Genomic DNA, 23,085 nt, shown 5'->3' with positions numbered 1-23,085 from the left:
CAATAGTAGAATACATTATAGACTCCCTAACCACTCTGTACCATGGGGTAGAGCAGTCTGAAATTAATTTATGTTCTTTTATTGTAAGTGAACAAAAATCTAGGTATACAATACAGTCAGTACCATAATAGAATAAAAGCAAGTAATGTTAAAAAATTATGATATAATAAAAAATGTAATAACTTTCCTGCTATAAATGTTTTTTTATATATATTGCTATACAGGCATTTAACATTAGTAATGCGAATTGACTGCAATTAATAAAAAAGATACACAATAAACATAATTCCAAGAAAATAAATTTATTTAAGTTTAAAAGAAAAAAGAAATAACACAGACATAACTGTAATGAAAGTTAAATATATTTTGAAAGACACATCATAACGGCTTAAAATGGCTTCATTAACCAGAAAAGTACCAAACTGACATTCTGAAATTGATTGAGGTATTTATCTATTTTTGGCTATAAAACTTTCTTAGATAATAGCATTTAAGTCTTTTCTTTTATATAAAACATATAATTTCTCTGTGGGTCTATTCAATAGAAATCCTCATTTTATCTAAACATTAAAATGTTTGTTTTAGTAATAATATATTTTAGAACCAGTATAATTATATTTAGGCACAATGGGTTATAATGCAATATTAAATACAAATTAATTTTTTTTTCTTATTCTTTTTTTATGTTGCATTTCAATAAAGCAAATTATATCTATCTTTAAAATTAAAAAAAATAAAATAAAAATATAAAACAATTCACAATAAATTACATTCTGGGCAATATATTTGGCTAATAATTAAACTAAAGTGTGGGTGCTTTTTATTATTTAAATATAAATATTTTTTTGCTTTTTATAAGTTATATGAGATTTATTAGGTGTTTGTTTTAAAAGGAAAATTAAACAGATATAATGCTTTAGGAGCAGAATCAAATTAACATTAAAAAATAATGAAAAATGTGGAATTGCAGCTGTTTAAATTCATAAAAATCTAATAAAAAAATACCTGTTTGTATATATAATAGTGCAGAATTATGTAACATTAATTTTTACGCTTACTGCCCCTTTATATGCCCATGATAAAAATATAGAGTACCATGTCCGTTTAAGTTAAAGGGACAGTAAACACCTTGTAAATAAAAGACATGTCTGCTGTGTTGGTATGGAATAAGATATCAGCCAAGTCTAAACATTTTTAAAACAAATTAACATCCTTTTTACTGCAATTATTTTTCAATAGTTACCCAGCATTTTCCTTATTTGGAAGAGACAATCTGGGCTTTAGTCAACAGAAATCAAGGCAAGCCACTGCTATAAAGTTAGTATAAAATGCATTGTTTTGTAGTTGTTAACTGATAAAGCCAATTAGGAACATATATGTAGCAGGGTTAGCCTTGAGAAGTCAGCAGGGTGCATTTCAAGTTCTAAGAATTAGAACATGCTCCATTTTCATGGCTAAATGAAAAAGGAATAAAATAAATAATGAAAATATATTGCAGAGCTTTTTCATTATACATAACAAACTATTTTATATACAAATTTTAAGGTATTTACTGTTCCTTTAATACACTGAAAATTAGTTAATCTAACATTGTTTTGTTTTATTTTAGTCTAATAAATGGGTCACAATATTTTAGAGGTGTTTAGAAATTTAAAAAAAAATGCAATGGTTTCTGTAATTTGTTGTTTTACTTTACTTTAATAGTGTTTATGAGCTGAAAAGAAGAATAATTTAACTATCAAAACTAACATCTGAATGCTAATGCTGATATTAAATCAAATAATACATTTTATATTCAAATGATACAAGTAAACATTCTGAAATATCACAGTTTAAAAATGTTATATTTGTTCTATTAAACATTTTTAACCTGTAAAATGTCACAAAAATATGAAATAATTGGGATGAAACTTCTTTTGAATAGACCCGTTAGTGTCCAGCCTGTCTAATACATAATGATATAGTTGTAAGACACAAATTAGCAGCAAGTTAATAGCTATTTACCATTATTATTACCTAACAGGCAAGAATTGTATACTAATCTCTAAATATTAGATGGCATGTCCACATTGTATGGAATATCCGCTATTATAGTGTATACGTATTTGTTTGTGCCATAGTATTAACCTAAAATAAAAATGCAAGTGTAGACAGCATCTAGATTATACATTTCTTCAAAATCACATTTTAAAAACCATCCCTAAACTAGCAGGAAAGGTAAAGCGCCTTATATTTATTTTAATCTGTAAAAAACATAGAGCTTAATAACACTTTTACTATTGTTTTTCCCTGCGTAAATGCTTCTTTAAAAATACACATATTCTGCATATCCAATATAATGTAATTATTCATATACAAAAAAAAAAACACAAAAAAACAAGGCCTATTTTATCACAGTCTCTAAAATTGAGATGAAAACTTTTCAAATGTTAAATGTAGTTATTATCAAATATACTGTATCAAAAATAATTATTTGGCGCTGTGCCCAGTCTATACAATCCTCTTCAAATTATGATATTATATATTTCATAATAAATGAGCTCTTTTGTTTGAAGTTTCATTTTTATATATGATGGGCAAAAGATACATAAAATTATATATTTTATTTTAATTTCCCTATTGAAAACTGTTAATTCATAAATATTTTAATGTAAAGGTGAGCAAACTGTGAATCATAGATATTTAATTTTTATCACAAATTATTTAAAAATAAAACAAATGAAAACATTTGTTATTTTAAAAAGTGCCTTTGTAACCCACATATTTTATAGATATGATTTGATCAAAGGTATTTAGGGTCTGACTCAACAAGATTACTACCCAATACACATTATACATGCGATATATTATAAAGATTTTCTTTTTCTGACTATACCCAGCAAGGTTTACCAATACTTTTTAAACGTTTTTCTTCCTAATAAATGAAATCATCATTGAATGTTAACAAATAAACAGAGTCTGAAAACCAGACACTGACTTTATTAAATGCATTTTCCTAACTTCTGCTCCATTACATTAGTTTGCGGCATGAAATATTTAAAAGTACATAAAGGAGCAATAATAAGATGCTTAATGGTGCTACAGCATTTGATCATTGGCATATTACTTATACAGAGCTATGTGTTTTACCTCTGCAAAAGGGAATTAAATACATAGTTAAAGTAAACATCATATGGCTATGCACATATGCCATCCCAGAGCGGCACAGTGGCTATGCTCATCTTCTGACTAGTAGTCCAGGGCCGACTTAATGTAAAAAATGTATTTAGGCACCATCATTTATCAACTACATTTACAAAAGTGAGGGTTCTGCATTCCATAAAATGCACTTCAGTTTTTCTGGAAGAGGGAACCACAGCAACTTTAAGAGCTAAATTACATGAGAAGCAGGAAAAATAAATTATGAAAGTACAATGCAGTTTCTCAACTATGTACAACTAAACTTCTCAGTTCAAGAAACAGTGCAATAACCAAATGCTCCAACACATTTTATTATCGCACCTTTATGTTCCTTTTACTTCCTTTTCTAAGGCAATCCAATCCATTAGAAGGCTGTCATAATAATTTAAGACACCTGAATTATGTGTCAAAATGTAACAGAAAAATCTGATTTCTAACACCCAGATTGGGTAAACATGAAAAAAACTATACAATATTTTTCTCAGGCTTTTTGAGGGATTGTTTATGTAGGTTTCTACACACCTACATTAAAGCAAAAAAGAAAAACATGGCATCTAATTTTGTAACTCGAGTGTATAACATTTTTAAGACACATTAAACACTAAGGGCGAGATTACAAGTGGATCGCTAATTAATGCTTGAGTTTAGTAAGTAAGAACTTAGAATATTGTGTGCACGTATCCTACTCGTGCGCAAACCCGATTGGATATTCTCATGTGCGCTAACTCATGACAATATGAATATTTCACATCCCAATGTTTTTCACATACAAGTATATGTTCTATTTATTCACAAATAAATATTTCTACATATATCTGATGGTATTTTGGTACTATATATATATATATATATATGCTTATATAAAGGTATAGATATATACAAATACATATATAGGAATATCTATATATAAACACAGAGAAAATATTCTGCTATGTACAAAACATTGGAATGTGAAATATTTACAGTAAATACATAGTTAAAATACTTATTAAAGGGACAGTCATGTCAAAATTAAACTTTCATGGTTCAGAAAGGGCATGCAATTTTAAACAACTTTCAAATTTTCTTTTATCATCAATTTTGCTTTGTTTTCTTTGTATTCTTAGTTGAAAGTTAAACTTAAGTAAGCTTATATGTTAATTTCTAAGCCCTTAAAGGCCGACTTATTTCAATGCATTTGACATCTATAGGGCATTAGTTCACGTGAGCCATATACATAACATTGTGCTCACGCACGTTGAGTTACCTAGGAGTCAGCATTGATTGGCTAAAATGCAAGTCTGTCAAAAGAACATAGATTAGGGGCAGTGTGCAGAGACTTAGATACAAGGGGTGCGATCCGATATAGATCGTAGTTTGCGGTGCAAGCGAGGGAACCCGCGTTGCCCGCAGTTTCAGCTCGCAACTCGAGCTATCCCATATACGGCGCCGTCAGATGCTAACGTGCCGTAAGTCGGATAAACCAGCGATGTCCAGAAATCTGCGCAAGTACAAATTCCTGGCATCGCCAGTGACTTACGGCACGTTAGAAGCTGCCGGCGCCTACAAAACCTGACTAAAGTCTAAATCACCCGCACTGTCTAACATGCCTCCCTAACATAGCCCGACACGTCTAACCCTCTATCCGCTATCCCCCCTCACTATCCTAACAATAAAATATGTATTAACCCCTAAACCGCCACTCCCGGAGCCCGCCAGCTATATTAAATCTATAACCCCCTAAAGTGAGCCCCTAACACCGCCGCCATCTACCTTACCTAACCCCTAAAGTGAGCCCCTACCCCGCCGCTATCTATTTTAAAATTATTAACCCCTAATCTAATCCCCCTACCCCGCCGCCATCTATATTAAATTATTTAACCCCTAAAATACTAAACTATCCCTACCACTAAACCTAAGTCTAACCCTACAAATAGCCCTGAAAAGGGCTTTTTGCGTGGCATTGCCCCAAAGTAACAGCTCTTTTGCCAGCCCTTAAAAGGGCTTCTTTGCCTGGCGTGGTGAAGATAAGGTAGGGAGATCTTCAGGGGGGTAGTGTTAGGTTTATTTAAGGGGGGTTTGGGTTAGATTAGGGGTATGTGGGTGGTGGGTTGTAACGTTGGGGGGTGGTATTGTGTTTTTTTTTTCAGGCAAAAGAGCAGTTTTCTTTGGGGCATGCCCCCACAAAAGGCCCTTTTAAGGGCTGGTAAGGTAAAAGAGCTTTGAACTTTTTTTAATTTAGAATAGGGTAGGGAATTTTTTTTATTTTGGGGGGCTTTATTATTTTATTAGGGGGCTTAGAATAGGTGTAATTAGCTTAAAAATCTTGTAATCTTTTTTTTATTTTTTGTAATTTAGTGTTTTTTTTTTTTTTGTAATTTAGTTTAGTTTATTTAATTGTATTTTTAGATAGATATTTGTCGTTTATTTAATTTATTGTTAGTGTAGGTGTATTTGTAACTTAGGTTAGGATTTATTTTACAGGTAATTTGGTAATTATTTTAACTAGGTAGCTATTAAATAGTTCATAACTATTTAATAGCTATTATACCTAGTTAAAGTAATTAACAATTTACCTGTAAAATAAATATAAACCCTAACATAGCTACAATGTAATTATTAATTATATTGTAGCTATCTTAGGGTTTATTTTATAGGTAAGTATTTAGATTTAAATAGGAATATTTTAGTTTATAATATGAATTAGATTTATTTAATAAGAATTTAGTTAGGGGTGTTAGGGTTAGATAGAGTTAATATAGTTAATATAAATACTATAGTAACTATATTAACTATATTAACCCTAATATAATTAGGGTTAATATAGTTAATATATATAATGTAATAACTATATTAACTATAATATACTTAGGGTTAATATAGATAATATAGCTGGCGGTGGGGTAGGTATATTAAATTAGGGGTTAATAATTTTAATATAGCTGGCGGCGGTATAGGGGGATTAGATTATGGGGTTAATAATTTTTATATAGGTGGCAGCGGTGTAAGGGGTCAGATTAGGGGATAGATAAGGTAGATGGCGGCGGTGTAAGGGGTTCACAGTAGGGGATAGATCAGTTAGATGGTGGCGGTTTTAGGGGCTCACAGTGGGGGGTTAGTTTATGTAGATGGCGGCGGTTTAGGGGTTAAATACTTTATTAGGGATTGCGGCGGGGGATCGCGGTTGACAGGTAGATAGACATTGCGCATGCGTTAGGTGTTAGGTTTATTTAGCAGCCAGTTTAGGGAGTTACGGGGCTCCAATAGTCAGCGTAAGGCTTCTTACGGCTGCTTTTTGTGGCAAGGTGAAAATGGAGTAAGATTTCTCCATTTTCGCCACGTAAGTCCTTACGCTGTATATTGGATACCAAACTGCGCAGGTTTGGTATACCTGCCTATGGCCCAAAAAACTACGGGCGACGGCAGAAATATACGTGCATAACTTCTAGGTTACGCCGTATATAGGATACCAAACCCGCACAAATATTGGCATCGCCAACTTTTGCGGGCGACGATTTTTATCGGATCGACCCCAAGGTAATTAAAGAGGTAAAAAGTATATTAATATAACAGTGTTGGTTGTACAAAAATGGGGAATGGTTAATAAAGATATCATCTATCTTTTTAAACATTACAAATTCAGGTGTAGACTGTCCCTTTAATGCCCTTTTAAAAGCACTGTTGCAAAACAGCTGTCATATAGAGCTCCAGAGACATCCATATTCCTGAGCTTCCATTTGATAACATAAGTAAATTAGATTCTTTTTTTTATAATTATAAACTATATCTGAATCACAAAAGGAAATTGTATAGTTTCATGTCTCTGTAATGATTGCAATAGCCTTCAAGGGACATAATACTCATATGCTAAATCACTTGAAACTGATGCAGTATAACTGTGAAAAGATGACAGGAAAATATCCCGAGCATCTCTATGTAAAAAAGGAAGAGTAGGAGTAAGTTCTGTGTAAAAAGTTATACTTCAGCTGCTGCTTAGCTGCAGGTAAAAAAAAAAAAAAAAATGAAGAAATAAACAGCAGCCAATTAGCATCAGCAGTGCTGAGGTCATGAACTCTTTTACTGTGATCTCATGAGATTTGACTTAACTCTCAGGAGATTTCATAGTAAACTTCCTTTAACTGAATAGGGAAATAAGATGAGTGTGCACGTAAGCTCACTCCCTTAGCTGTCCCGGACAGACATACTGATTTGCTGCTTAGAAGTCCTTTACAATGGGATGAGGCTACTGAGGAATTTTTGAGGTAAAATATCTTTCTTTTTACATAGAGATGTTCAGGTGATATTTTCTAGTCAGCTTTTTACAGCTATGCTGCATCACTTTCAAGTGGTTCAACATTTGGGTATCGTTACCCTTCAATGTTAAAAATATGCAAAGATCTTCAACCAGCTCTTCTAATGGATGGAAACAGACCCTAAACTCCTTTCAAGCTCCCTTTCATTTAATTATGGAGTCTGAATCACAGAAATAAAATGTGTTGTCACGTTTTTACGTTGGCTCTAAAACTTTATGGTTTCAAGAAAGAAAAATATTATTAAATGAATTAACTTAAAAAATATATTAGTTAAAACATAAATGGACCAAAGAACATTTCAATAGGGATATTCTATGTATTCTATGCATCATTCTATTGATATACAAACTCAAATTATTTCAATTATATCCTTTTTACTCAAAGGTCAGTTAATGCAAATGTAGAGATCTGTAAAGTGTGAGTGCATAAGCAGATACTGCAGGTATTTAGTGTGCAGTAATTAAATTGGAGGTATTCATTATTGTTTGTATATATTTGTGGCATCTGCAGTGACTTAAGCATATATATTAACACTGCAATAATTCTATCTTCAGATTATTTTTACACTTACCCAGCATGCAGTATAGTGTAGTAAAATCATGATATCAATTCTATTGGTAGTAAAATATAATAGCTCAAATCAAACATTTCTTGCTAAACTCCCTTCTATCCTTTTCATTCAAAGACAATTATTAACAAGCCCCGTATGGGCCCCAATTTCTCTGTTTCCGCGCAAGCCTTCAGGCTTGCTGGAAACAGGAGTTAAGAAGCAGCGGTCTGCTACCTCTGAGGCGGCGGACAGCAATCAGACCGTTCGGATACGATCGTGTTGATTGACACCCCCTGCTAGTGGCCACATATGTGCAGGGGGCAGCATTGCACAAGCATTTCTAGTGAAATGCTTGTGCAATGATAAATGCTGACAGCGCACTTTAATAAAATCGGCCCCATTGTGTGTTTCCTGCAAAAATCCTTTCATTTCTAACAGCGTGTAAACCCTGTTTTAAATCAACAAGGCATTTGACACATAGTCTTCCAAAAAAAATAATACTTAACAGTAACTAGTCACAGCTAATCTAAGGTTCTATGACATTGTTAATAAATGAAATGATTTGATATACGTTTTGGCAAGTTCTTACATTAAACATATTAGCTTAAGCCTTACAATATAAACCACAAAACACAATTATACATTGTTTTGGTTTTAACGTACAAGCCCATGCCATTAAATACCATCACATAAAAAGAAATGACTAAGGCATTGCTTTGTTCACTTGATCTGGGGTCATATAGCCACATGGCGCGAGAAACCCTTTGTCTGGCATCACAGTAGCATTAAGCACAAGGTTTTGCGGAGAGTTTATAATGTGAACAGAGGTATAGTCTGAGACGGGTATCTCACAGCTTGAAGCTTTGTCTGCAGGGTGTACATTCATGGCAGTGGTGATAAGGCCTTCTGTGGTGAAGTGGCTATCATCATTACTACTCTGCTTCATATTTGGCTCACCCTCTCTTGGCAAGCTCATTGCACAAAACGCTGACACAGCTGACTCACAAACATAAGGGCTATTAGCAATTGGGTTTGCAGGCTGAGCCACAGCAGGTTGACTGCATTCTTCATTTTCAGTCTTCATTCTTTGTCCCGGCGAAAGAAGAACTCGTCCTGCTGGTGTTATGTCAGTTACAAGAGTATAAAAGTCCATGCTGGGCTTTGATCTTAATTTGCTTAACTGGGTCAAGGCTGGCTGGCTCGCTTCATTGTTATTATCAACCAATTGCCATTTTTTACTGGTTTCAAGCTGTGTGCTCAAATCTTCTTTAGCTGGCTCATTGGCACTTGTAGGCGATCCGTCATTTGGTTTTTCATCAAGGCACAAAAGATCTTCGTTTTCTTTTATGGTTTGACCATGTCCTGTATCAGAGGTACCATCACATGTGTCACTGTTACTGAAATCAGTTTCTGGAAGATCTGGTTCACAACAGCTTGCACGCCCAGAGTCATCATCCTTAACACCTAAGCAACTGTGTGACTTCCGATGTTCCTCTCCCAGAAGGCGGTCAGTATCTGAGCCTTCAGTTTTATCATCTAGATCATCAAGATCAAGCTCAATAAATTCAACCCAGTCATCACTGTACAACTGTGGCTTGTTATTGCTATTGGAAGCCAGTATAAAATTAACTTCATCCAGTTTTCCTTTCTATAAAAAAGCAGAACGTAACTATTATGATAATAATAGCAGTAAAGTATCCTGCAGTTATACAGAGTATTATTTTAGTGACATTTAAAACAAAAATAAAGTGTTCTAATACGGTAGAGGTGCTTCTGTTTTGAATAACCACAGAGGGGCTTCTGAAGACTAGTAACATTGCACATTTTTGCTTATTTCAAATGTTAGGTGCTGAATATTTAACAGCTATAATTTCATGAAATCTAACCAGTGGGAGCCACCTTTGAAAAGAGTGGCCGGTCTTATGACATAGCTGTGGTGAGAGTGTTATAAGAGATTTTTAGTCTTCAAATACCCAAAATAGCTCTGAGGTATTTGTTATTCTTATGTTAACCATATAAAAGCTGCATTTTTAAAGGGACATGAAATCCAAAAAAAATGATTTCATGATTCAGATAGAACATTCAATTTTAAACAACTTTCCAATTTCCTTCTATTATCAAATTTTCTTTGATTTTTAAGTATCCTTCATTGAGAAGCATGGAAATAGCTTGCACATCTGCAACTCTACATGGCAGTAGTTTTAAAAGAAATATAAACATGTGCAAGAGCTCAAAATGGCAGCACTTATTCCTGCCATTCCGTGCTCCAGTCACGTGCACACTATCTACTAAGTTATCTCTTCAACAAAGAATACCATGAGAATGAAGCAAATTTGATAATAGAAGTAAACTGAAACATTTTTAAAATTGCATGCTCTGTCTGAATCATTAAAGAAAACAATTGGGTTTCATGTTCCTATAATCTTGCACTTACCATTTATATTGTATAAGGAAATAGACATTTTTTTCTATCAGACACCTGGATATGTAAGAACTTATTTGAAAGAGGGGCCTTTCCCAATTCAGGACTTAAAGTCACTTTTCAGCATATACCTGTAGTTCTATCACAGTGATCTTACAGAGAGGTGAATATAATTTCTATAAAAATCACCTGCTACATATAAAGTGCTGGGGGCCTTCATTTTATATGAGAGATCCTGTGTATAAATAGTATATGTTGTCATTAGGTGACAGGGTCTCCCTTTGAGTGCTAAGCACTTTCCCACCTAAGCTGATTTAAGTTTTTTTTATTTTTTTGACATATATATTTTTTTGTAAAAACGGTTTTGCTAAGATGTATCCTTTTTTGGCCGCTATAAACTGAGTTTAGTTTTGTCATCATCTGTTTGATAAAGAGCTTATGCAAACATCTGTTTCTACCTATAAAGTATTGTGAGAATACAAACATTACCTGCAAAAGATCAGGGTCAATCCCTTTAATCTTTGGAACTGGAACAGGAGGAAAAATTATGATCTTCAACCTTTAAAACAAACCATGCTTATTAGGATTGATGAAAATTCTTTAAATTAGTATATTCAGTAAGAACAGCATATTATTTATGTTTATTGATTTCTTCCTACAACCATAATATATGCGTACATTTTTGTAAGAAGTAATTATTTATAAAATAGGACATATTTGAATGATGTTTAAAGGGACAGTAAAGACAAAATTAAACCTTCATGGTTCTAATAGAGCATGCAATTTTAAAAAATTTCCTGTTTACTTCTGCTATCAAATTTGCTTTGTTCTCTTGGTACCTTTTATTGAAGAGTAAAATTAGATAAAGATACCAAGAGAACGAAATAACAAAAGTACAATGGGAAAGTTGTTTAAAATTGCATGCTCTATCTGAATCATGAAAGTTTAATTTTGACTTTACTGTCCCATTAATAATTATTCAATGTTCATATTTCCATTGGATTTCTCTTATATTCACTGAAAGGAAACTAGTTTGTGAAAGAAACACTATAACCCACTTACTTTACATTCATTTGATTGATTCATCTGTAAGTTAGTCATACAAGCTACATGCAGTTTTTTTTCCTGAAAGCCATTGCACTATGAATAGATGTTTATATTTGGGGGGCATAAACTTATACTAGTAACAATAGTTTGAGAACTATTTACATATTTAAAATCATGAATCCAACACTGTAGCGCAAGTGAATAATTGTTATAGCAACAATGTCAGTAATGTATCCAATGACAGCCATCATGTAAAATACAAAACCACATTCTTTGAAATAAGACGTAAGGGTATCACAAAAAGTCTAATCCTCAAAGAAAGTGTGGAAAACAGCACCAAGAGATATGTGGCTTGTGGGGCACTGTTCTGATCAGCCAATAGAATGCGAGCTCAATCTGATTGGCTGATTGGATCAGAATATTCCTACCTTAATTCCGATTGGCTGATAGAATCCTATCAGCCAATCGGAATTCGAGGGACGCCATCTTGGATGACGTCATTTAAAGGAACCGTCATTCGTCGTTCAGTCGTCGGCCAGGATGGATGTTCCGCGTCGGAGGTCTTCAGGATGCTGCCGCTCCGCTCCGGATAAATGACGATAGAAGATGCCTCTTGGATGAAGACTTCAATCGGATGGAAGACCTCTTCTGCCCCGCTTGGATGAAGACTTCTACCGGATGGAGGACCTCTTCTTGCTCCGCTTGGATGAAGAATTTGGCTCGGCTGGGTGAAGACGACTCAAGGTAGGGAGATCTTCAGGGGCTTAGTGTTAGGTTTATTTAAGGGGGGTTTGGGTTAGATTAGGGGTATGTGGGTGGTGGGTTGTAATGTTGGGGGGGGGTATTGTATGTTTTTTTTTACAGGCAAAAGAGCTGAACTTCTTGGGGCATGCCCCGCAAAGGGCCCTGTTCAGGGCTGGTAAGGTAAAAGAGCTTTGAACTTTAGTAATTTAGAATAGGGTAGGGCATTTTTTTTATTTTGGGGGGCTTTGTTATTTTATTAGGGGGCTTAGAGTAGGTGTAATTAGTTTAAAATTGTTGTAATATATTTCTAATGTTTGTAAATATTTTTTTATTTTTTGTAACTTAGTTCTTTTTTATTTTTTGTACTTTAGTTAGTTTATTTCATTGTATTTATTTGTAGGAATTGTTTTTAATTTATTTATTGATAGTGTAGTGTTAGGTTTAATTGTAGATAATTATAGGTATTTTATTTAATTTATTTATTGATAGTGTAGTGTTAGGTTTAATTGTAACTTAGGATTTATTTTACAGGTAAATTTGTAATTATTTTAACTATTTTAGCTATTAAATAGTTCTTAACTATTTAATAGCTATTGTACCCGGTTAAAATAAATACAAAGTTACCTGTAAAATAAATATTAATCCTAAAATAGCTATAATATCATTATAATTTATATTGTAGCTATATTAGGATTTATTTTACAGGTAAGTATTTAGCTTTAAATAGGAATAATTTATTTAATAAGAGTTAATTAATTTCGTTAGATTAAAATTATATTTAACTTAGGGGGGTGTTAGTGTTAGGGTTAGACTTAGCTTTAGGGGTTAATACATCTATTAGAATAGCGGTGAGCTCCAGTCGGCAGATTAGGGGTTAATAATTGAAGTTAGGTGTCGGCGATGTTAGGGAGGGCAGATTAGGGTTTAATACTATCTATTATAGGGTTAGTGAGGCGGATTAGGGGTTAATAACTTTATAATAATAGCGGTGCGGTCCGCTCGGCAGATTAGGGGGTTAATAAGTGTAGGCAGGTGGAGGCGACGTTGTGGGGGCAGATTAGGGGTTAATAAATATAATATAGGGGTCGGCGGTGTTAGGGGCAGCAGATTAGGGGTACATAGGGATAATGTAAGTAGCGGCGGTTTACGGAGTGGCAGATTAGGGGTTAAAAATAATATACAGGGGTCAGCGATAGCGGGGGCGGCAGATTAGGGGTTAATAAGTGTAAGGTTAGGGGTGTTTAGACTCGGGGTACATGTTAGGGTGTTAGGTGCAGACGTAGGAAGTGTTTCCCCATAGCAAACAATGGGGCTGCGTTAGGAGCTGAACGCGGCTTTTTTGCAGGTGTTAGGTTTTTTTTCAGCTCAAACAGCCCCATTGTTTCCTATGGGGGAATCGTGCACGAGCACGTTTTTGAGGCTGGCCGCGTCCGTAAGCAACTCTGGTATCGAGAGTTGAAGTTGCGTTAAATATGCTCTACGCTCCTTTTTTGGAGCCTAACGCAGCCATTCTGTGGACTCTCAATACCAGAGTTATTTTAAAGATGCGGCCAGAAAAAAGCCAGCATTAGATTCGCGGGTCGTTACCGACAAAACTCTAAATCTAGCCGTTAATGGGCTAATAATAACGCCATCTGAATTTACATTAAAGGAAATATATGAAGGGATTGCATTTGTGAGTTATTGCATTAGGAGATACGCCTATCAATTAAGATTTTGTTCCCTATCCTTTTTCTAATTTCTTAGTTTCCGAACTGGCTGATTCTCTCAAAGCAGGTGACAGTTTGCCAGCATCTTCTTCCTATCTGTGTGGGATCATAGCCACACTTCTATAGCTAGGAGCTGCCACTTGATTACCAATATGACAGCAGTGGAAACGTTTATATAAAAAGAAGACGGAAAGACAGAGAAAAACAAGGCACGCTGTAGACTGAGAAATGGCCAGGAAACATGTAGGAGTAAAAGGAAGAGATTACTTAGGCACAGAAGAAGCAGCTAGAAGTCTGTCGTTAATAAGATGGACAACGGAAGCCTCGGTTAAGAATTATATAGACACTCAATAACATAGTAACTACTGAGCAAAACGCTTCTCTCCAATCTATTAGAATTCCTATTGGAAGTCTACCATGTGTCTTTTTTTATATGTAGGACAAACTTGGCGTAAGGTAACAGTTCTAAGGTCAGAACAAAGACTAGAAAAAAATTAAAACAAATAACGTAGACCTAGTACAGCAGTCATGGCTTTAACAATTTTATTAGCATGACCATGAACAATTAGCATTCAAACAAAAACTACACATATATAGCAGATTCTCCCAAAGATCCAAATAAGTATTAGGTGATGCCCCAAAAATATTATCAAAAGCTCAGATCGACTAACAATGATGTTAAATAAGCTGCATTATATGTTCTATTTACAATGAAACTTCTGCAAACTGCCTAAACCAACCTACATTTGCAACAGAATTTGGATCTAAACTTATTTTTCTAATTCTGGTTGTACTTGTGGATTGGAATGATTTAGAAAATTATACCAAAAAAAAGCTATCAGAAAATTCTGAATCATTAATTTTGCAAAAATAATAAACAACCCCCCCCTTTTTATTTTTTTTAGAGATAATAGATTATTTAATATAGATTACCTTTAAAATATATTTTAAATATTCACTTTCCTCCTTAAAGTGAAAGTTGTACAAACGCTAGGATTGACTATTGAAATAAAGGGGACTTTCATTCATGAAGTATAAGATACTTCATGTAGAAAGTTCCTTTATTTGTTTCAATCGATTGCCGTTTTTAGCTGCTACAGCAGCCCACGGCTAAAAAAACTTTTTGCTAAGAGGTGACGTTTTCACCTCTTAGCCAATAGCCGTGCGGTAAATCCGTCTTGGCGCCCATGGGAGCCATATTTACCGCACGGCTATTGGCTAAGAGGTGAAAACGTCACCTCTTAGCAAAAAATATTTTTAGCCGTGGGCTGCTGTAGCAGCTGAGAACGGTGATCGGTTGAAACAAATAAAGGAGCTTTCTACATTAAGTATCTTATACTTCATGAATGAAAGTCCCCTTTATTTGTTTCAATAGTCAATCCTAGCGTTTGTACAACGCTAGGATTGACTTTCACTTTAAAGGTGACATAAAACCTAAAATTATTCTTCCATGATCCTGATAGTGTATCATTTTAAGAAATTTTCCAATTTTCTACTCCTTTCAAATTAACTTTGATCTCTTGCAATTCTTTACTGTGAAGCAGGTGAGTAGGAATGACCAGAGCACTATATGACAACAGTTTTAAAAGAATGCTTTTAACACTGTGCAAACACTGCTGACATATATTGTTCAAAAGCATTCTTGCTAGACTGCTGCCATTTAGTTGTCCAAACAGGTGTACTTCTACAGAAGAATAACACGAGAATTAAGTACATTTGATAATACAAGTAAATTGTTAACTTTTTTAAAACTGTATGTCCTATCTAAATTATGAAAGAGAAATGTTGGGTTTCATGCCCCTTTAATCACAGGAAACAATTAGTATCGCAGATAAGCAGGCACATCTATCTTTATATATTTAGATTTATGTAAGGGTATAAGAACCTTGTCATTTACATATTATTTTCAAATAATAAAAACAATGTATTTACCTTTTCTTTTTGATGAAAAGAATAAAACTCAACACCAGCAAAATCCCAAATATTGCAATTATAATAAAAAACAGCAATGGTGTATTTGTGTCCATGTCTGCAATAAAACATATGAAACATAGTTATTGTCTTAAAATATAGAATATTTTAACATTGCTAATAAAGGAACTCTGATGATAAAGGAACTCTGACAACACGGATGAGCACTATAGCACTTTGGAAACAAATTTTATTTAGATCCAAGCAGTGGATATTCTAGGATGTTTGTGCACTCACACAGTTTGGCTTTATGTGAGAATCTAATATACTAAACATGTTCCAATTAATTTGCGATAACTAAATTGAAATAATGTGCATTTTTTACTCACTAAACTGTAACAGAACTATGACCAGTCAGAGAAAGAAGAGAGAAGTCACATTGTTTAAGCCCAGTGAGTGCCAGCCTGTTGGATTTATGGATATATATATATATAAGCTGGTTAGTAAAGAGAAAGAGAAAAGTTCATTAAATAAGCACACTTAATCCCTCGTGGATATGCGGTCAAAATACTGCAGGATTCAAGGTGGAAAATGTGGGGAGCTTGGACTATAAAACAACTTTAAATAGTCTTTATAAAAAAAAAAACTAAAAAAACGTTAAAAACAGAAATAAAAAACATACATACAGTTACACTGTCCTTAGAAAATAAAGCTACAGATCCTAGAGTGATGCTGGAACAATATGTCCCAAATAAATCATGTCTATGAGGTCAGCACAATAAGGATAACTATCCCATTTACAGAATTTTAGCAAGTACAAAAGATCGCTACATAGGCTATTAAGATGTTAACTATCCTTTCTCTGAACGACTTGGAAATTATTTAAAACCACTGGGTGCTTCTGTGCTTAACCTCCTATAAAAATGGTAATTGTATGAAAATTGCAATCATATATACAGTCAAACATCAGCCTTAGTATAATTCACTAGGGTGAAAGCCATTGACGCTATGGTTAAGAAATTACCCCTTAGGAAAATACTATATGGCAATATTACAGAGGAGCAAAGTGTAAAAGCGTCCAACGCGCGTTCCGCCAAATGCCTTGAACTCCTGGAAATAAGGATTTTGAGCACATACCCACTAGGGATTAAGTGTGCTTATTTAATGTGCTTTTCTCTTTCTCTTTACTTAGATATTATGTTGAATTAATCACTGCCTCATTCTGTGATATCAGTGGACACTTGATTTGCTGGTCATAACCTCTAGTTCACTTACCGTTTCAGAGTCTATCTGAAACACTTTTTTCCCTCTATATATAAGCAGGACCAAAATATTTTGACACAAAATTATCAATATCATATCACAGAAGTCATTATTTTTCTAAAGAACACACTTTATAGTTCTACATTTAGCATAGGATCACCTTCTCAAAATGCCAACATGTAAATACAGTAGAATTGCACATCAAAAAGTGTAAAATAAAAAGACAATGTAATAGCACTTTGAATTTCAAATGAGCAGTAGATTTTTTCTGACAATGATTTAGAAAGAGCATGCAATTTTAAACAACTTTCTAATTTACTTCTATTATCTAATTTGCTTAATTCTCTTGATATTCTTTACTGAAAAGCATATCTAGATAGGCTCAGTAGCTGCTGATTGGTGGCTGCACATAGACGCCTCCCGTGATTGGCTCACCCATGTACATTGCAATTTCTTTAACGAAGGATATCTAAAAAAAATGAAGCAAATTTGACAATAGAAATAAATTGGAATGTTGTTTAAAATTGTATTCTCTACCTGAATTTTGAAAGAAAAAATTTGGGGTTAGTGTCCCTTTAAGGACCAGGGCTATTTTTAGATTTCTCCAACATTGGTGTGTCCGGTCCACGGCGTCATCCTTACTTGTGGGATATTCTCTTCCCCAACAGGAAATGGCAAAGAGTCCCAGCAAAGCTGGTCACATGATCCCTCCTAGGCTCCGCCCACCCCAGTCATTCTCTTTGCCGTTGCACAGGCAACATCTCCACGGAGATGGTTAAGAGTTTTTTGTAGTTTTATTCTTCTATCAAGTGTTTGTTATTTTAAAATAGTGCTGGTATGTACTATTTACTCTGAAACAGAAAAGGATGAAGATTTCTGTTTGTAAGAGGAAGATGATTTTTAGCAGACAGTAACTAAAATCGATTGCTGTTTCCACACAGGACTGTTGAGATGAAGTAACTTCAGTTGGGGGAAACAGTTAGCAGTCTTTTCTGCTTAAGGTATGACTAGCCATATTTCTAACAAGACCATGTAATGCTGGAAGGCTGTCATTTCCCCTCATGGGGACCGGTAAGCCATTTTCTTAGTTAAACATAAAAGAATAAAGGGCTTCAAAAAGGGCTTAAAAACTGGTAGACATTTTTCTGGGCTAAAACAATTGCTTTACTAGGCATATTATGCAGATTCTAACTAATTATTGGTATTATAATCTTGGGGAACGTTTAGAAAAACGGCAGGCACTGTGTTGGACACCTTTTTCAGATGGGGGCCTTTCTAGTTATAGACAGAGCCTCATTCTGGGACTGTATAGGGGTTAAATGTAAAAACGGCTCCGGTTCCGTTAATTTAAGGGTTAAAGCTCTGAAATTTGGTGTGCAATACTTTTAATGCTTTAAGACACTGTGGTGACATTTTGGTGAATTTTGAACAATTCCTTCATACTTTTTCACATATTCAGTAATAAAGTGTTTTCAGTTTGAAATTTAAAGTGACAGTAACGGTTTTATTTTAAAACGTTTTTTGTGCTTTGTTGACAAGTTTAAGCCTGTTTAACATGTCTGTACCATCAGATAAGCTATGTTCTATATGTATGAAAGCCAATGTGTCTCCCCATTTAAATTTATGTGATAATTGTGCCATAGTGTCCAAGCAAAGTAAGGACAGTAATGCAACAGATAATGATATTGCCCAAGATGATTCCTCAAATGAGGGGAGTAAACATGATACTACATCATCCCCTACTGTGTCTACACCAGTTTTGCCCACACAGGAGGCCCCTAGTACATCTAGTGCGCCAATACTTATTACCATGCAACAATTAACGGCTGTAATGGATAACTCCATAGCAAATCTTTTATCCAAAATGCCTACTTATCAGAGAAAGCGCGATTGCTCTGTTTTAAACACTGAAGAGCAAGAGGACGCTGATGATAACTGTTCTGACATACCCTCACACCAATCTCAAGGGGCCATGAGGGAGGTTTTGTCTGATGGAGAAATTTCAGATTCAGGAAAAATTTCTCATCAAGCTGAACCTGATGTTGTGACATTTAAATTTAAATTAGAACATCTCCGCGCACTGCTTAAGGAGGTGTTATCTACTCTGGATGATTGTGACAATTTGGTCATTCCAGAGAAATTATGTAAGATGGACAAGTTCCTAGAGGTTCCAGTGCCCCTCGACGCTTTTCCTATACCCAAGCGGGTGGCGGACATAGTAAATAAAGAGTGGGAAAGGCCCGGCATACCTTTTGTCCCCCCCCCCTATATTTAAGAAATTATTTCCTATAGTCGACCCCAGAAAGGACTTATGGCAGACAGTCCCCAAGGTCGAGGGGGCGGTTTCTACTCTAAACAAACGCACTACTATTCCTATCGAAGATAGTTGTGCTTTCAAAGATCCTATGGATAAGAAATTAGAGGGTTTGCTTAAAAAGATTTTTGTACAGCAAGGTTACCTTCTACAACCAATTTCATGCATTGTTCCTGTCACTACGGCAGCGTGTTTCTGGTTCGAGGAACTAGAAAAATCGCTCAGTAAAGAATCTTCGTATGAGGAGGTTATGGACAGAGTTCAAGCACTTAAATTGGCTAACTCTTTTGTTTTAGATGCCGCTTTGCAATTAGCTAGATTAGCGGCGAAAAATTCAGGGTTTGCTGTCGTGGCGCGCAGAGTGCTTTGGCTAAAGTCTTGGTCAGCGGATGTGTCTTCCAAGACAAAATTGCTTAACATTCCTTTCAAAGGTAAAACATTATTTGGACCTGATTTGAAAGAGATTATTTCAGACATCACTGGGGGAAAGGGCCACGCCCTCCCACAGGATAGGTCTTTTAAGGCTAATAATAAGCCTAATTTTCGTCCCTTTCGCAGAAACGGACCAGTCTCTAATTCTGTATCCTCTAAGCAAGAGGGTAATACTTCACAACCCAAACCAGCCTGGAAACCAATGCAAGGCTGGAACAAGGGTAAGCAGGCCAAGAAGCCTACCACTGCTACCAAAACAGCATGAAGGGATAGCCCCCGATCCGGGACCGGATCTAGTGGGGGGCAGACTTTCTCTCTTTGCTCAGGCTTGGGCAAGAGATGTTCAGGATCCTTGGGCGCTAGAAATAGTTTCTCAAGGTTATCTCCTGGAATTCAAGGAACTACCCCCAAGGGGAAGGTTCCACAGGTCTCAATTATCTTCAAACCAAATAAAGAGACAGGCATTCTTACATTGTGTAGAAGATCTGTTAAAGATGGGAGTGATACATCCAGTTCCAATAAGAGAACAAGGAATGGAATTTTATTCCAATCTGTTCATAGTTCCCAAAAAAGAGGGAACATTCAGACCAATTTTGGATCTAAAGATCCTAAACAAATTTCTCAGGGTACCATCGTTCAAAATGGAAACTATTCGAACGATCCTACCTACTATCCAGGAAAATCAATTTATGACTACCGTGGATTTAAAGGATGCGTACCTACATATTCCTATCCACAAGGAACATCATCAGTTCCTAAGGTTCGCTTTTCTGGACAAGCATTACCAGTTTATGGCACTTCCATTTGGATTAGCCACTGCTCCAAGGATTTTCACAAAGGTACTAGGGTCCCTTCTAGCGGTTCTAAGACCAAGGGGCATTGCAGTAGTACCTTACTTGGACGACATCCTGATTCAAGCGTCGTCCCTGTCAAAAGCAAAGGCTCATACGGACATCGTCCTAGCCTTTCTCAGATCTCACGGATGGAAGGTGAACAAAGAAAAAAGTTCTCTGTCCCCGTCAGCAAGAGTTCCCTTCTTGGGAACAATAATAGATTCCTTAGAAATGAGGATTTTTCTGACAGAGGTCAGAAAATCAAAACTTCTAAGCTCTTGTCAAGTACTTCATTCTGTTCCTCGTCCTTCCATAGCGCAGTGCATGGAAGTAATAGGATTGATGGTTGCAACAATGGACATAGTTCCTTTTGCACAAATTCATCTAAGACCATTACAACTGTGCATGCTCAGACAGTGGAATGGGGATTATGCAGACTTGTCTCAGACGATTCAAGTAGATCAAAAGACCAGAGATTCACTCCGTTGGTGGCTGACCCTGGACAATCTGTCACAGGGAATGAGCTTCCGCAGACCAGAGTCGGTCATTGTCACGACCGACGCCAGCCTAGTGGGCTGGGGCGCGGTCTGGGAATCCCTGAAAGCTTAGGGTCTATGGTCTCGGGAAGAGTCTCTTCTCCCGATAAACATTCTGGAACTGAGAGCGATATTCAATGCTCTCAGAGCTTGGCCTCAACTAGCAAAGGCCAAATTCATAAGGTTTCAGTCAGACAACATGACGACCGTTGCATATATCAATCATCAGGGGGGAACAAGGACTTCCCTGGCGATGAAAGAAGTGACCAAGATAATTCAATGGGCGGAGGATCACTCCTGCCACTTGTCTGCGATCCACATCCCAGGAGTGGAAAATTGGGAAGCGGATTTTCTGAGTCGTCAGACATTCCATCCGGGGGAGTGGGAACTTTATCCGGAAATCTTTGCCCAAATAACTCAATTATGGGGCATTCCAGACATGGATCTGATGGCGTCTCGTCAGAACTTCAAGGTTCCTTGCTACGGGTCCAGATCCAGGGATCCCAAGGCGACCCTAGTAGATGCACTAGTAGCACCTTGGACCTTCAACCTAGCTTATGTATTCCCACCGTTTCCTCTCATCCCCAGGCTGGTAGCCAGGATCAATCAGGAGAGGGCCTCGGTGATCTTGATAGCTCCTGCGTGGCCACGCAGGACTTGGTATGCAGACCTGGTGAATATGTCATTGGCTCCACCATGGAAGCTACCTTTGAGACAGGACCTTCTTGTTCAGGGTCCATTCGAACATCCGAATCTGGTTTCCCTCCAACTGACGGCTTGGAGATTGAACGCTTGATTTTATCAAAGCGTGGGTTTAAAGATTCTGTAATAGATACTCTGATTCAGGCTAGAAAGCCTGTAACTAGAAAAATTTACCATAAAATATGGAAAAAATATATCTGTTGGTGTGAATCTAAAGGATTCCCATGGAACAAGATAAAAATTCCTAAGATTTTATCCTTTCTACAAGAAGGTTTGGAGAAAGGATTATCTGCAAGTTCTCTGAAGGGACAGATCTCTGCTTTATCTGTTTTACTTCACAAAAGACTGGCAGCTGTGCCAGATGTTCAAGCATTTGTTCAGGCTCTGGTTAGGATCAAGCCTGTTTACAGACCTTTGACTCCTCCCTGGAGTCTAAATCTAGTTCTTTCAGTTCTTCAAGGGGTTCCGTTTGAACCCTTACATTCCGTAGATATTAAGTTATTATCTTGGAAAGTTTTGTTTTTGGTTGCAATTTCTTCTGCTAGAAAAGTTTCAGAGTTATCTGCTCTGCAGTGTTCTCCGCCCTATCTGGTGTTCCATGCAGATAAGGTGGTTTTGCGTACTAAGCCTGGTTTTCTTCCGAAAGTTGTTTCCAACAAAAATATTAACCAGGAGATAGTTGTACCTTCTTTGTGTCCGAATCCAGTTTCAAAGAAGGAACGTTTGTTACACAATTTGGACGTAGTCCATGCTCTAAAATTCTATTTAGAGGCTACTAAAGATTTCAGACAAACATCTTCCTTGTTTGTTGTTTATTCTGGTAAAAGGAGAGGTCAAAAAGCGACTTCTACCTCTCTTTCCTTTTGGCTTAAAAGCATTATCCGATTGGCTTATGAGACTGCCGGACGGCAGCCTCCTGAAAGAATCACAGCTCACTCCACTAGGGCTGTGGCTTCTACATGGGCCTTCAAGAACGAGGCTTCTGTTGACCAGATATGTAAGGCAGCGACTTGGTCTTCACTGCACACTTTTGCCAAATTTTACAAATTTGATACTTTTGCTTCTTCGGAGGCTATTTTTGGGAGAAAGGTTTTGCAAGCCGTGGTGCCTTCCATTTAGGTGACCTGATTTGCTCCCTCCCTTCATCCGT

General features: G+C 36.0%; 1 protein-coding gene across 3 annotated transcripts in view; it reads right to left on the bottom strand.

Annotated features, from left to right (window-relative positions):
* Positions 1-286: 286 nt before the first annotated feature.
* The window catches only part of GHR (growth hormone receptor), a 691,384-nt gene continuing 668,585 nt past the window's right edge, over positions 287-23,085 (bottom strand). For all 3 annotated transcript variants that reach the window (XM_053701248.1, XM_053701249.1, XM_053701250.1), the window contains 3 exons: positions 15,877-15,973; positions 10,934-11,003; positions 287-9,670 (listed from right to left, as the gene is read on the bottom strand). In XM_053701248.1, coding sequence (XP_053557223.1) covers positions 8,726-9,670; positions 10,934-11,003; positions 15,877-15,973 — 1,112 coding nt within the window. In that variant the 3' untranslated portion in view covers positions 287-8,725. The remainder of the gene's footprint in view (positions 9,671-10,933; positions 11,004-15,876; positions 15,974-23,085) is intronic.

Source organism: Bombina bombina, chromosome 2, assembly GCF_027579735.1.
Source record: "Bombina bombina isolate aBomBom1 chromosome 2, aBomBom1.pri, whole genome shotgun sequence".
Lineage (NCBI taxonomy): Eukaryota > Metazoa > Chordata > Amphibia > Anura > Bombinatoridae > Bombina > Bombina bombina.
Note: the sequence above shows the minus strand (reverse complement) of the source record. Positions and strands in the feature narration are given on the sequence as shown.